The 12,241-nt window shown below is 31.8% G+C and overlaps 1 protein-coding gene across 1 annotated transcript in view; it reads left to right on the top strand.

Annotated features, from left to right (window-relative positions):
* The window catches only part of LOC145291792 (ethanolaminephosphotransferase 1-like), a 98,682-nt gene extending 87,423 nt beyond the window's left edge, over positions 1-11,259 (top strand). The window contains exons 8-9 of the mRNA XM_080137718.1: positions 912-1,094; positions 9,974-11,259. Coding sequence (XP_079993844.1) covers positions 912-1,094; positions 9,974-10,036 — 246 coding nt within the window. The 3' untranslated portion in view covers positions 10,037-11,259. The remainder of the gene's footprint in view (positions 1-911; positions 1,095-9,973) is intronic.
* The last annotated feature ends 982 nt before the right edge of the window (positions 11,260-12,241 follow it).

Genomic DNA, 12,241 nt, shown 5'->3' with positions numbered 1-12,241 from the left:
AATCTATAGTGAAGAAATCTCCACAGCATCAAGAGTTAGTTATTAGACGATCAGATCATAAGCCATGTCATGATCACAAAAAAAAAAAACTGTTCCTTTGAAAGGAGGAGGTGATATCTGAAAGAATGACTTTAAAATTGAAGAGATATTATACTCTGATCCTTATAGATCATGACTCGAAGACAAAAGTAAAATGGCCCCAGTTAAAAATTAAGAAAAATAGGAACAAGGGGAATAACTCTTTAAAGTCTTACATCATTTTGTTGTAATAATTGATTTTTTTAAAAGATTTTTAAAATGTCTCGGTTCAAGACAACCTGCTTAAATAGACCACAAAGCAGAGAACAAATTATTAAAAATAACATTTTATTTAATAATTCCTAAATATCTTGTAAATATGAAATAAGTAGAATTTTTACTAATATACACTGTGAACTCTTGTATTTGTTGTTTCTGAATATCCAGCTTAAATTAGTAATACCACCATTGTGTTTCCTTGTAATATTTGAAAGAACAGTTGTATTTGATCTTGATGTAGGGCTTTGTTTTCAATTGTACATATTTTTAGATTGTTTAATAGATTTTTTTCTTCACTACGTCTTAGTTTGAATGAAGATTATTAACAATTTAAAAAAAAAAAGATTTTTGAAATTGACAGTGTTTTTAATTTTGGTCTAGAAAATATTTTCAAAAAGAATATCTTAAAAAAAAAACGAAAATATTTATCCTTTTTTAATTAGAAAATTTCTGTATTTTGGATTTAATATACTGAAAGAAGTGTTTTTTTTTTTTTTTTTTTTTTTTTTTTTTTTAAATAAGCTTGATTCTTTCCTGTTTTTATATATCTGATATGATTCTAACTAGATTTTTCAAATATGCTTTATTTAAAAAAAATCTTTTTTACTTTTCAGTGTCGCCTGATTGTGGCCCAAATGAGTAACACTCGTTGTGAATTGTTTAACCCACTACTTGCTCCATTGAGTGCTATTGTAGGTTATGTTATCTTCTTACGACCGGGATATATGGAAATGTGGTTACTCTGGATGTATTGTACCCTGGCAACGACTGTCCATCTTTTTTATGGCATTTTTGTGGTAGGCCTATTTTTATTTCTTGTTCTGAATTGTCATATAAAGTTAATGATTCATATGAAATTTTTATGTAACTTGCTCAATTTTATTAACGATAATAATTATTAAATATCTACAGACATTAGTGTTTCATCCTTTCGGAAATCATCAGTGCAGGGTGTCACGATTAACACCAGTCGATAGATTTGAACCCGATGACAAAAGCCATCCCTGGCTTCATTAGCAAGGACCTAATCCATTCAGTTACCGTTAACCGTGAGAAATGCAACAGCATTTAAACATTTTTTTTTTACTGAACTGCTTTTTAACGTCTGTCACAGTATATATCTAAGGACATTTTTATAGGTTGTGTTCCCAGCCATGAATACTTATGAAGCATTCCTTTTTGGTCAATCCATTCATAAGTTCATACCTTTCCCGACAGTATTAGTGTATAAACCTGATTTTGTATTACAACTTACTTTCATGGGAGAGAGTAAATTTAAAACTAACACACTAAAAAAAAGCAAAAACAAAATAGTCATCTTGTTCCTTTTGCCAAGGGAGATAACTCTGGCACTTGTTTTTTGTGTTGATTCAGTTTTATGCAAGTTTTCCATTTTTAATTTTAATCTTTAAAGCAATCAGTTGATATGATTATTAGATTTATAATTTTTTCATTTTACTTGGTTAAATTTTCATAAGTTTATCAGCTCTTAAATTAGTTCAAATGAACATAAGTTTTCATCGATTTTTAAGTATTTAATTTTTTAAATTAAATTGAACAATTTTTACTAGTACTATAAGAGGGTAATATCAACATAAGACAAATGGCATGTGCAAGTTACTGATGGCGTATTACTGTTGACTTTTAAAACAGAGTTATGTGTACCTCAGCTCGGAACTGACCATGAAACACAGGGACAGTCACAAGTTGGTCTGTAGAGGATGTCCACCTGGGCTGACTGCATCTTTGTTGTGGAGGTGGTCTCCAACAAGACAATTGAGCTGGAAATCATAACCAATCTGTTCAACAGCAGCCTGCTACTGGTTTTGCTACTGCAACTGTCACCTAGCACACAATCAGTTGACTTTCAGCAACAGGCAACTGTAAGTAGTAACCCGGGTAGCAGATACAGTCAAAGAAAAGACAAACTTTGTTCAGAGGATGGATCACCAATTGACATGGACTGTAACTGCTGATCAATGTCAAGTGTCTACTCTGCTAACTTGTGACAAGTTAGTATGATTTACTGTGATGAAATCTGGAATTTAATTGGATGGCACTGTGCACCAATCACAGTGGCAGATAGAATAAAGAATATAAAAACAAAATATATATAAATTAGAGAGTAATACTGAATTTGTTTTGTGATATGTACACATGCCGAACTGCTGTGAAACTCCTGAAAGCCATTGTGTTGCTTTCGAAAATTATCAAAACCCCTTCAAAAAGCTATCATGTTTAACATAGCTCTTGCATTGCTCAGTCTGTATGTGTGTCCGAAGTGCAGGAATAATATATGGGGGGGGGCTTGTATCATTCGATCAGTTGGCTGCATTTTGATCACTTTTCCTCTTCTTTTACATAAGTTTTACTATTTGAAAGAAAAAATCTTTCCCGCATTTAATTTCTAGGTTAATTATGTTGGCTTTATTTGATAAAATGCTCTTATGCACATCCTACAACAAAGTTTGATTGTTTAAACAGTAATGTTTCCTTTTCTTTAACATTTTCTAAAAAATTTATTAGCTTTGTTTTTATTTAAAACTAGCAGGACCGATCTGGCATAGCCTGAGGAAGTATCAAGGATTTTCATTATTTTCCTACACTGAAACTTTTTGTATTTAAATCATTTGCATATTGTTTATTTTGGATAATACAAAACATATATTAATCTATATAAAATTTACACTGTAACATATGGGAGGGTGGAATTATATTATGAAGTACGTAGTGGTCAGTAATTTAGAAAATTAGTCTCCTACTATCCATAAAATAAATTATGAAAAATCTAATATGGAGTAGTATCGCCCCTCCCCCTCCCATGTGTAATAAAACAATTTCAAAAAATAAAATGCACAAATTTTCCGATCAGCTCTGACCACTCCCATACCATCACCACCACCATACACAAGAAATATGAAATGTTGAAGAAGCAGCATTGGAAAATGCTGAAACTAATTTTTTTTTTTTTCTGTACTCTTTCGATGAAGGAGAAATTGTTCTAGACTGTTCTGATGCTGCACTTAGTCTATTTTGTTCTCAGTCAGTAAAGTAGAAAGCCTTATAGACTTAAGCCATGTTTATTTTTGTTCCAATCTAGAATGCTCCCCACTTTTTGAGGGGGGGGGAGCTGGGTGTTCCCACATTAATAATCAACATTGTGTGAATTTTCCCATGTGGGAAAGAAAGTAAGTAGGAACAATAAAATCCAAATTATATTGGAAAAACCAAAGGTACTCATGCAGAATACGGACCATGTTGAAATAACATTATTTAGAAACCCATTCTTAACAAGGAGATGGAGGGCATAAATATTCTGTACTCTCACCTAACAATGTGATAAACACAAGATACCCTTAAAATTTAATTAAATCGGAAAATCCTCTCCAAAACAAAAGTAATACAGTCCATATTCTGCATACATACCAAACAAAATAAAAATGAATGTCAAGAAAAGGAAGACACATAAGGAGAAAACAGTAAAATTAAATCGGTTAGTTGTAAGGAATCCTATATTAGCCGCGTAAATTGGTAAAATTGCATTCCATGTTTTTTGTAAAAAAAAAAATCATTCTTCTAATCAATAACTCACTTTGTGGACTAGTTTATTTAAAATGAATGAAGTAATATTTTTTCCTCCTACCCAATAAAATAAAGGATAACTGACAGTATCGAAAAAGGATAAGATGGAATGATATTAATTATTAAAAGAAAGTCCATTCTGCTAACATAGCCGGCAAGCAAGTTGCAGATTGTTATGGTTGTCTGTAGGCACCTAAAGCATATGCAAGCAAATAAATCTGATAGTTTTTTTTAGTTTGATTTGTTTGGGCTACTATACCAGTCACTGTTTAATATTTGGGTTTTGTTGAGAACTGCACAAATGAAATCTGTAACAGGTGAATATGTAAATGTGAGAACTTATTAGTTTTATTTTATGCGTATTGGCAATGGTTTGTGTAAAGTTTCTTAATTATATTTTGTCATTAAACTAAAAGTAAGTTTGATATGTAAAAATAACTTTCTTTTTATGTATACGCAAATCAGACTTGTTAGTGCTAGCTGAGTTATTCATTTGATACGATCTTCTATTCTAAAAAGCAAATGCATGCAATCTTAATATGTATATGTATAATATGTATTGTTAACTGGTAGTTTTGGTGTAATCTATTATTCCATTAAACCAATAAGAATAAGGGAATGGTTGTTAAATAAATCTGGAAGTTAAATGCATGTAGTCGGTATTAATATGCAGCAAGTTAATAAGTCTGTATAATGCAAAGAAATCAACCTATAAATAAAAGTAGGTGGTGACGCAGGCTATGTAAGAGGACTGTATTGCATTAAGGTAAAAAGCCTTTGTTACTCTCTCAATAGGATTATATATTTGAAAGAGTACATCTAAGATAATATATAGCAATTATTAAACAGGGACGAAATGTATGTATTTTTAGTAGTAAATGTAGAAATTGTACATGGAAATGTTTTCTTTTTTTTCAATAATGTCAATTTTTATGGAAAAAATAGTCTATTTTGTTAATATACTAATGTAATTATTGTTAGGATTATTTGAAAAATTCTGATTTTGATATAGAAAGAAATATTTGTTCATGACTAGAATTTGTTTTATAACTGCTCATCTACGGAACATATTATCATGGGACTATTACCCTGAAGACTATTTATAAATTCAGTATAAACACATACTTGTCATTACCTGTCCCCTAAATCAAACTTTGTTTCATTCCGATCATCATTTTCAATACACTCTTCATTCAAATTACAATCACTATCTTAACATTATTATTATTCTTGGGTGGCTTTTGACCTTAATAGTAGTAACACCGTAGTTTAAAAAAAAAAAAAAAAATGTACTGGTTACCCAGCTTTGAAACCAGACAAAATCGACTTTTAGGTAAGCTGAATAAAAATCAACCAACATTTTAACAATAAAAAAAAAAACTAATAAAACAATTTTTAAAGCAAGAAAAATATTTACCATATTTTATTTTTCGGTGCAGAAAATTAATGGAACAACTTTTTTTTTTTTCACAAGAAAGTTGAATTAAAAACTTTTAAAACTAATTTTAAAACTATCATTTTGAAATAAAGGGTTTTTTGGCAGAAGTACACAAATACTACCCCTTTAGCGAAGTATGCATCAGCTCCGATGTTGTACGCAGTTTGATTTAGGGAGCGCCTAGTTTTTTTTATTTATTATGGCTTTTTTATTTTGGCTTATTCGGATGGTTTTTTGATGAATATTTTTTATTTTGGCTTGAACTTTGCAAATTATTGTGATTATTATGATTTTTTTTTAAATACATATCGGGATCAGTAGGAGAAATGAAATGGTCTCATAGTGATGAGGCCATGTATAGAGAGGCTTATAACATTAAACGTGAAAAAATATAAGATAATTTTGAACCATTTTTAGAGCATGTGCATGAAAAATATGGTAATTAAAAAAAAAAAATCCCCAATAAGCTTTGGGAAAAAAACATGTTTTGAACAACTGAAATTTTTATTTTTGAATAAAAAATAATTATTAAAACAAACAGTAGTGTTCTCGTCATAGTTTTTATTTTATTCAAGAAAATAAAATGTACACATGCACTTATTGAACCATGCTGAAATAATGACATTATTTAGAAAGCCATTCTTAACATGGATACGAGAGGGTGTTGTGTACCTATTCTGTACTTTCACCTAACAATTTAATAAAAATAGGTATCGTAAAACTTTAATTAAACTTGAAAATACTATTTAAAAATAGCGTGGATCAATAAGTGCCCTAGTACCAAATAACATTTCACTGTTTCGATCAGCAACATTCCATGGGAGGTAGGTACACGCTAAAGTTTTTGTTTATAGCCACAAGTGCTAATTTGGACTTGCACTAATTTTCCTGTTAATAATTACCTATAACTATAATCTCTGACCAAAAAAAATATCCATCCCAAAAAAAGAAAAACAGAAAAAATCATAACAGAATAGTTCGCAAAGCCAAAATAAAATAATAAATAAATAAAACTAGGCCACACATGCAAAGATTCTTTCCTTGTAAAATTATAATTGCTTCCTAAGTTGAACTGCATACAACATCGGAGATGATACGTATTTCGCTAGAGGAGTAGCATTCATGTACGTCAGCCGTTTTTTTTTTTTTTTTTTTTTTTTTTTATAGAGGCAACAAACTTTAAATTAAAATAAATTGCAGAATAATATTTTAATTATATAAATATGTAGTTTATTTCAAAAATTAATTTTTGGCATTTATAATTTCAATAGAGTTTTGGGCATATGCCCCCCCCCCCCAGCTCACACACATATGGTGTAATCTAGGAATCCAGTTTTCACAATTTTATGCATTAAATTAGGCTGTATTTTAGCAATTATGTATCAAATGTTGTCTTCCAAGTGGTTTATTGTGTCTGGTTTATCAATATAGACATAGGACTTGACATATCCATAAAGTAAATAATCTAATGGATTAAATTGCATGAATGAGGTGACCAGTTGACAAATCTATTTCATTAAATTAAATTTTCATCAAATGTTTCTCTTAGTAAATTGATCATATCACGCACTGTGTGGCATATGACCTGTCTTGCTGAAACTACATGTTGAATTGGCAAACCAAGCTGAAATTAAAATAACTGATAGTTGCCAAATCTGTAATTATATTTTCTCTATCGTTCTCCCTCAAGTCAAGATTGTACCCTAATTGATCATATCTCTGATAGTATAGATGCAGCACTCTAAGATACTAATGTCCACTATAAAAATTGGCTTGTTTCTTGGGTTACGCAGATGCAGCTGGACGCTCTACTTATAGTTTCTCTATAGCCCATTCCTTCACACAGACAGTAATGTTCCCAACCCACCTACCAGGTCATGAACTCCAGCAGGCTTCACTTCTAGATCTATTCCTCACTACAGTACCCGAGGATTGTGTGACTAATTCTCACAGTCCACTTGGAAACAAAGACCACCTTGTGGTATCAGTTGACGTCCCACTTAAATTTCAACCCCAAAGTGAGAAGCCATTGCTCAAAACAATAAGGTACTATAAAAAGGCTGACTGGGAAACCATTAGAGAACACATCCGAGATGCCCCATGGACCGATATCTTCTCTCTTCCTGCTGAACAGTATGCCAATGAGAAAACTGAATGGTGCAAAGAGGACATTGAAACACATGTTCCCACACGGATGTTTTATAGCAAACTCCATTCACCCCCGTGGTTCACTGCAGATTGTGCAGATGCCATTGCACAAAGATAGCATGCATTCCGCTGGTTTGTATGTTATAAGTCAAATAAAAATTTGTAGATGCTAGAAATCATTGTAACAGAAATAGTGACAGTCAAAAGAAGGCATGCTGAAATAATCAGGGAATGCATAGAATTGTAAAAGATAGGAACTCGTGATTTCTGGAAAAGCTATAATAGTGTAATGAATAAAGAACAATCTAATTCCTCCACTATCCGACAATCAGAAGGTCCCATGCACGGCAACCGAGAAAGTGGAACTGCTTACCTGGCGATTCGTCTCCATCTCCAATCTAGAGGCAACAAACAACTCCCTTCCAAATTTTCCTATGTGGCCTGAAGCCATACTAGATGATGTAAAAATCACTCCTTCTCATGTCCATGATATCATAAAAAAAAATTAGACATCTCCAAAGCATATGGGGCTGATCTCATCCCTGCTATACTAATTAAGAAATGTTCAGCTGAGCTAGCTCCTGTACTTTCAAAGTTTGACAATAAAATCTTGCTTCCCTAATAGCTAGAAGATGGTCTCTGTGGAACCAGTGTATAAGAATTCTGGTGAAAGGACTGACCCTCTCAATTATTGTCCTTTTAGTCTCCTCCCCCTCTTTAGCTAAAATCTTTGAGACCTTAATTAATCAAGTACTAGTTCGCCATCTTGCAGAAGCAAATCTTCTCTCTGACAAGCAGTATGGATTTAGGCAATGTCATTCTATTGCAGATATTTTAAGGCATCTCCGAATGCATATACCATGTACTGGATAAGGCAGGCGACGCCAGGATTGTAGCCCTTGATAAATCCAAGGCCTTTGACAAAGTCTGGTACAAAGGGTTGTTAATGAAAATTAAATGCTACGGTATAATTGGACGTATACTAAATATGAGATCCTTCTTAGACAATAAGACCATCCAGGTTGTCATTGATGGATGTACATCCAAGCAGCATAACATTAATGCGGGAGTGCCTCCGAGGTCGATCCTTAGACCCGTATTATTCCCGATATTCATAAACACCCTCCCTGATAATATTGTGTCCGAGATGAGTATATTTGCTGATGATACAATGCTCTATAACATGCACGAAGGAAGAACAGATGTACACAAATCTAAAACAATGGAAGAATCGTTAGAAAATGACTCCCAGACTGTAGTGGAATGGGGCCACAAATGGATGGTAACATTTAATGCTAGTAAGACTAAGCTGCTCTCCTTTAACAGTTAGAAGATGCCTCTCCAACCACCTATATCCATGACAGATAACACCCTGCATGAGAATTCTGCCTTCAAACTCCTCAGCCTAACATTTGCGGATAATATGAACTGGAACAAATACATTGAGGACATTGTAAAGGTTGCTGCAAGGAAGGTTGGTTCCCTTTATCGAGCTAGAAATCTATTCAGACCTGAAAGTATCCTGTATCTCTACAAAGCCATCATTCGCCCATGCCTGGAGTATTGTTGCCACATCTGGGCTGGTGCATCTACCACTAGCCTTTTCAATCTAATATATCCCACTTTGTCAACTAAGCTCTAACCCTGTCCCATTACAATATTGCATTTCTGTGCCTGTTTTACAAATATTTTAATGGAATGTGCTCTGATGAACTCATTACACTTGTGCCTCCTCAACGTACTTAGCCCTGACAAACCTGCTTAGCAATAAAATCTCGCCCCTTCACCATTGTCCCTAAATTCCAGAAAGATTTCTATTCTAATAGTTTCTTCCCTCGAACAGCTAAACATTGAAATTCTCTTCCTGCTACCTGTTTCCCTGACTGTACTGATATGTAGAAGTTTAACTGACATTAATCAACATCTTATTAATCTTTCCTAGACGTGGTCAAAAATATTGACACCTTACATCCAAGTGGCAATATGCCTTGTTAGGAGTGAATGTGAGTAAAAAAAAAATTGTTAATTTAAACTTTGCCGCTTTATCCTTTATATGAATAAAAAGATTTTAACAATGAAACATTTTTTTTTTTTTTCTCAAATAATGGATGTCCACACTGCATTTTGCACTGGGCAAAGAGTATTAGTCAGTGATATTATTTCCTTTTGCAAACTTGTAAATATGTTTGGATATTGTACAAGTTTTTTTTTGTTTTTTTTTCTTCATTTCTAAAAGTTTTCTTTCCTGGCAAAGATCAGTCCTTTGGTAGAATCAATTGGCTATCCAAACATGAAAAAATTATCACTTTAATCAATTGCCTTAACTTTTGTCTGCCAGGAAATTGGATAAGCATTTCTGCATCTTATTGCTATTTTATTTAAACAGTCTGAAGAAGCTGAAAAATATCTATTTTATCTGGTTCCAAAACTGGACCAGTGCCAAAACTATATGTTCGTTTCCATTGCTTACCATTTTGGATTTTAATTTCCTTTTTTTTCTTTTTGCAGGTTCGAAAATTAGCAGAGTTTTTCCGGATAAATGTTTTCTCTTTAAAGAAGCTTTCCAAATAAGCTTCCTCCCATCCCCCACATACAAAGACCCCCCCTCCCTCCTTCTCCAGACTTTAATAATTTATTATTTTTAATGACAATTTCACCTCAATTTTTTTTCCTTCATATAAATCAAAAATGTTTCTGAACTAAAAAATAATTCAACAAATTGAAAAAAAAAAATTTACATAAATTCAAAGAAATACAAATTGAAAAATAACACGCGTGGCTTTACCTCTTAACCAAAACATTTGAGACCTTCTTTGTTTTTTTTAACAAAAAACAAAAATGTAGAGGTTCTGCATTTTTAAAACCATTAAAACAAAAGAAAAAAAATACCTTCACCAATCATTAGTGATGAACAATCAATCCTTTTTTTTTTTGTTTTGTTTTATTTAAAAAAAAAATTATCAATTTATTTGTTTCTCTTTATCTGAGCCCCTCTCCCCCTTTTAACTAAAGGGAAAGAATTATCTGATGATACCATAAACTTGTCTCCTGTCTTTCTTCCACCATTTTTTATATATATAAACTCATGAACTTAGTAAATATGACTTATATTTCTATACATTTAAAATTAAATTTAAAAGGAAAATTTTATCTTTAAGCTCCTTTCAAATTAAATTTTTTTTTTAAACAAAATTGCTTATGTCAATTACTTTTTTTTTATTAATTAATTTAATATGAAAGTTTTGATTTACATTTTTTAAAAAAATTATTTTTTTGTATTTCAAAATTATTTTATTTAAAACATACCAAACTTATATATGGTAATTTGGCTTTGCTAACATGAGGTGCAAATGTGTAACACTATCAACTAATCCTTGATCTTCTACAACAAACCAAATTGGTTAATTAGGGACCACTAAATTATCCTTATTCCTTTTCTCTTTCCTTCAAAATTGTTGTCCATTCATTAAGTTGATTGTTGTTGTAAGCACTTGTAGATAAGAGAATGATTTCATGACAGGAGACTGGACAAAATCATCTTTCCTATTTCTCTCCCTTTTTCTTCTAAGATGGCAGCAGTAGTGGAAATGAATCAACTGACATTTTTGTGTAAAATAAAGATGCAATCTCATCTTTTCTTATTACATTTTTCATCTTTTTGTTTATCTTTTCTTTCGTAAAGCACAAACTTGTTGCTGCTGCTCTGACATAAAATCATCTCGTGTACAAAACAATTCTATATAAAAATAAAAATAACATGCTATTTATGTGTATGTTTCTACATATATATTCAACTGTCGTTCGCCTTTTTTTTTTTTCACTTTTTTAACATTCTAATAAAAAATAAATAAAACTAAAATTGTCCTTTTCTGCTTTTTAACATATGTAATGCTTCTTTAAATATTAATACATGCCAACCAAAACTCCCAAAACAGCTCCTTTATGATAAGCTAACAAAAGTCTAAAGAACTGCAGGACGTCTAATACGATTCAAAGGCAGCTTAAAGGTGTTCTTTGGTTTATATTTCAATTCATAGGAAAATCTAGCTCAAAACAGATGTTCCTGGTGTACTGCAGGTCATAAAGAGGCCACATTTACATATATTGAGGAACAAGAAAGAAAGCGTGCTATTCGAAATGATAGCAGTTCACACTTCTGCTATATAATCTTCTCACAGGTACCCTACATGCAGATTTTTTTTCAGAGCTCTGATCAGACTGACAAGCCATCTCAAGATTCACAAAACAATTACATGCAATGGATGAACATCGTTATATGTATTAATGCTGGATGGATAACATCTTTTTTTTTTTTTACTGTTATAAATCATTCAATCCAAATTTGATCACAAATGCTCCATTTTTTTTTCTTTTTTTTTTTTGTTAGTAAATATAGCACTTTACCAGAGATGTTGTGTTGTTTAGACAAATTTTATATTTAAATGGGAAATGATTGTCTATGGGGATAAAAATAAGTCTACATGTAACATTGTGACAGGATTTGAACTTGTGCCTATGAATACGAACGACTTTCGTTTTTCTTTATAGAACTTTTCTGTTTCATCTCCATAAATAATAATTTATATAGTATAGAATTTCTTTATGCAAGACATGGCTAGCTTTTAACATATAGTAATATTTCTAATACATAATTATATCCAGACAAGTTTTGTTTCCATTAAGACTCCTCAGTGTGACTGCATATATCTGACTCACTGACTGCATCTCTGTAACGGAATAAGTTTCAACTTAAAATCAGCAAAAAAAAAACAGTGT

Source organism: Euprymna scolopes, chromosome 2 (assembly GCF_053919585.1).
Source record: "Euprymna scolopes isolate OS-2025 chromosome 2, ASM5391958v1, whole genome shotgun sequence".
In the NCBI taxonomy this organism is placed as follows: Eukaryota; Metazoa; Mollusca; class Cephalopoda; order Sepiida; family Sepiolidae; genus Euprymna; species Euprymna scolopes.
Note: the sequence above shows the minus strand (reverse complement) of the source record. Positions and strands in the feature narration are given on the sequence as shown.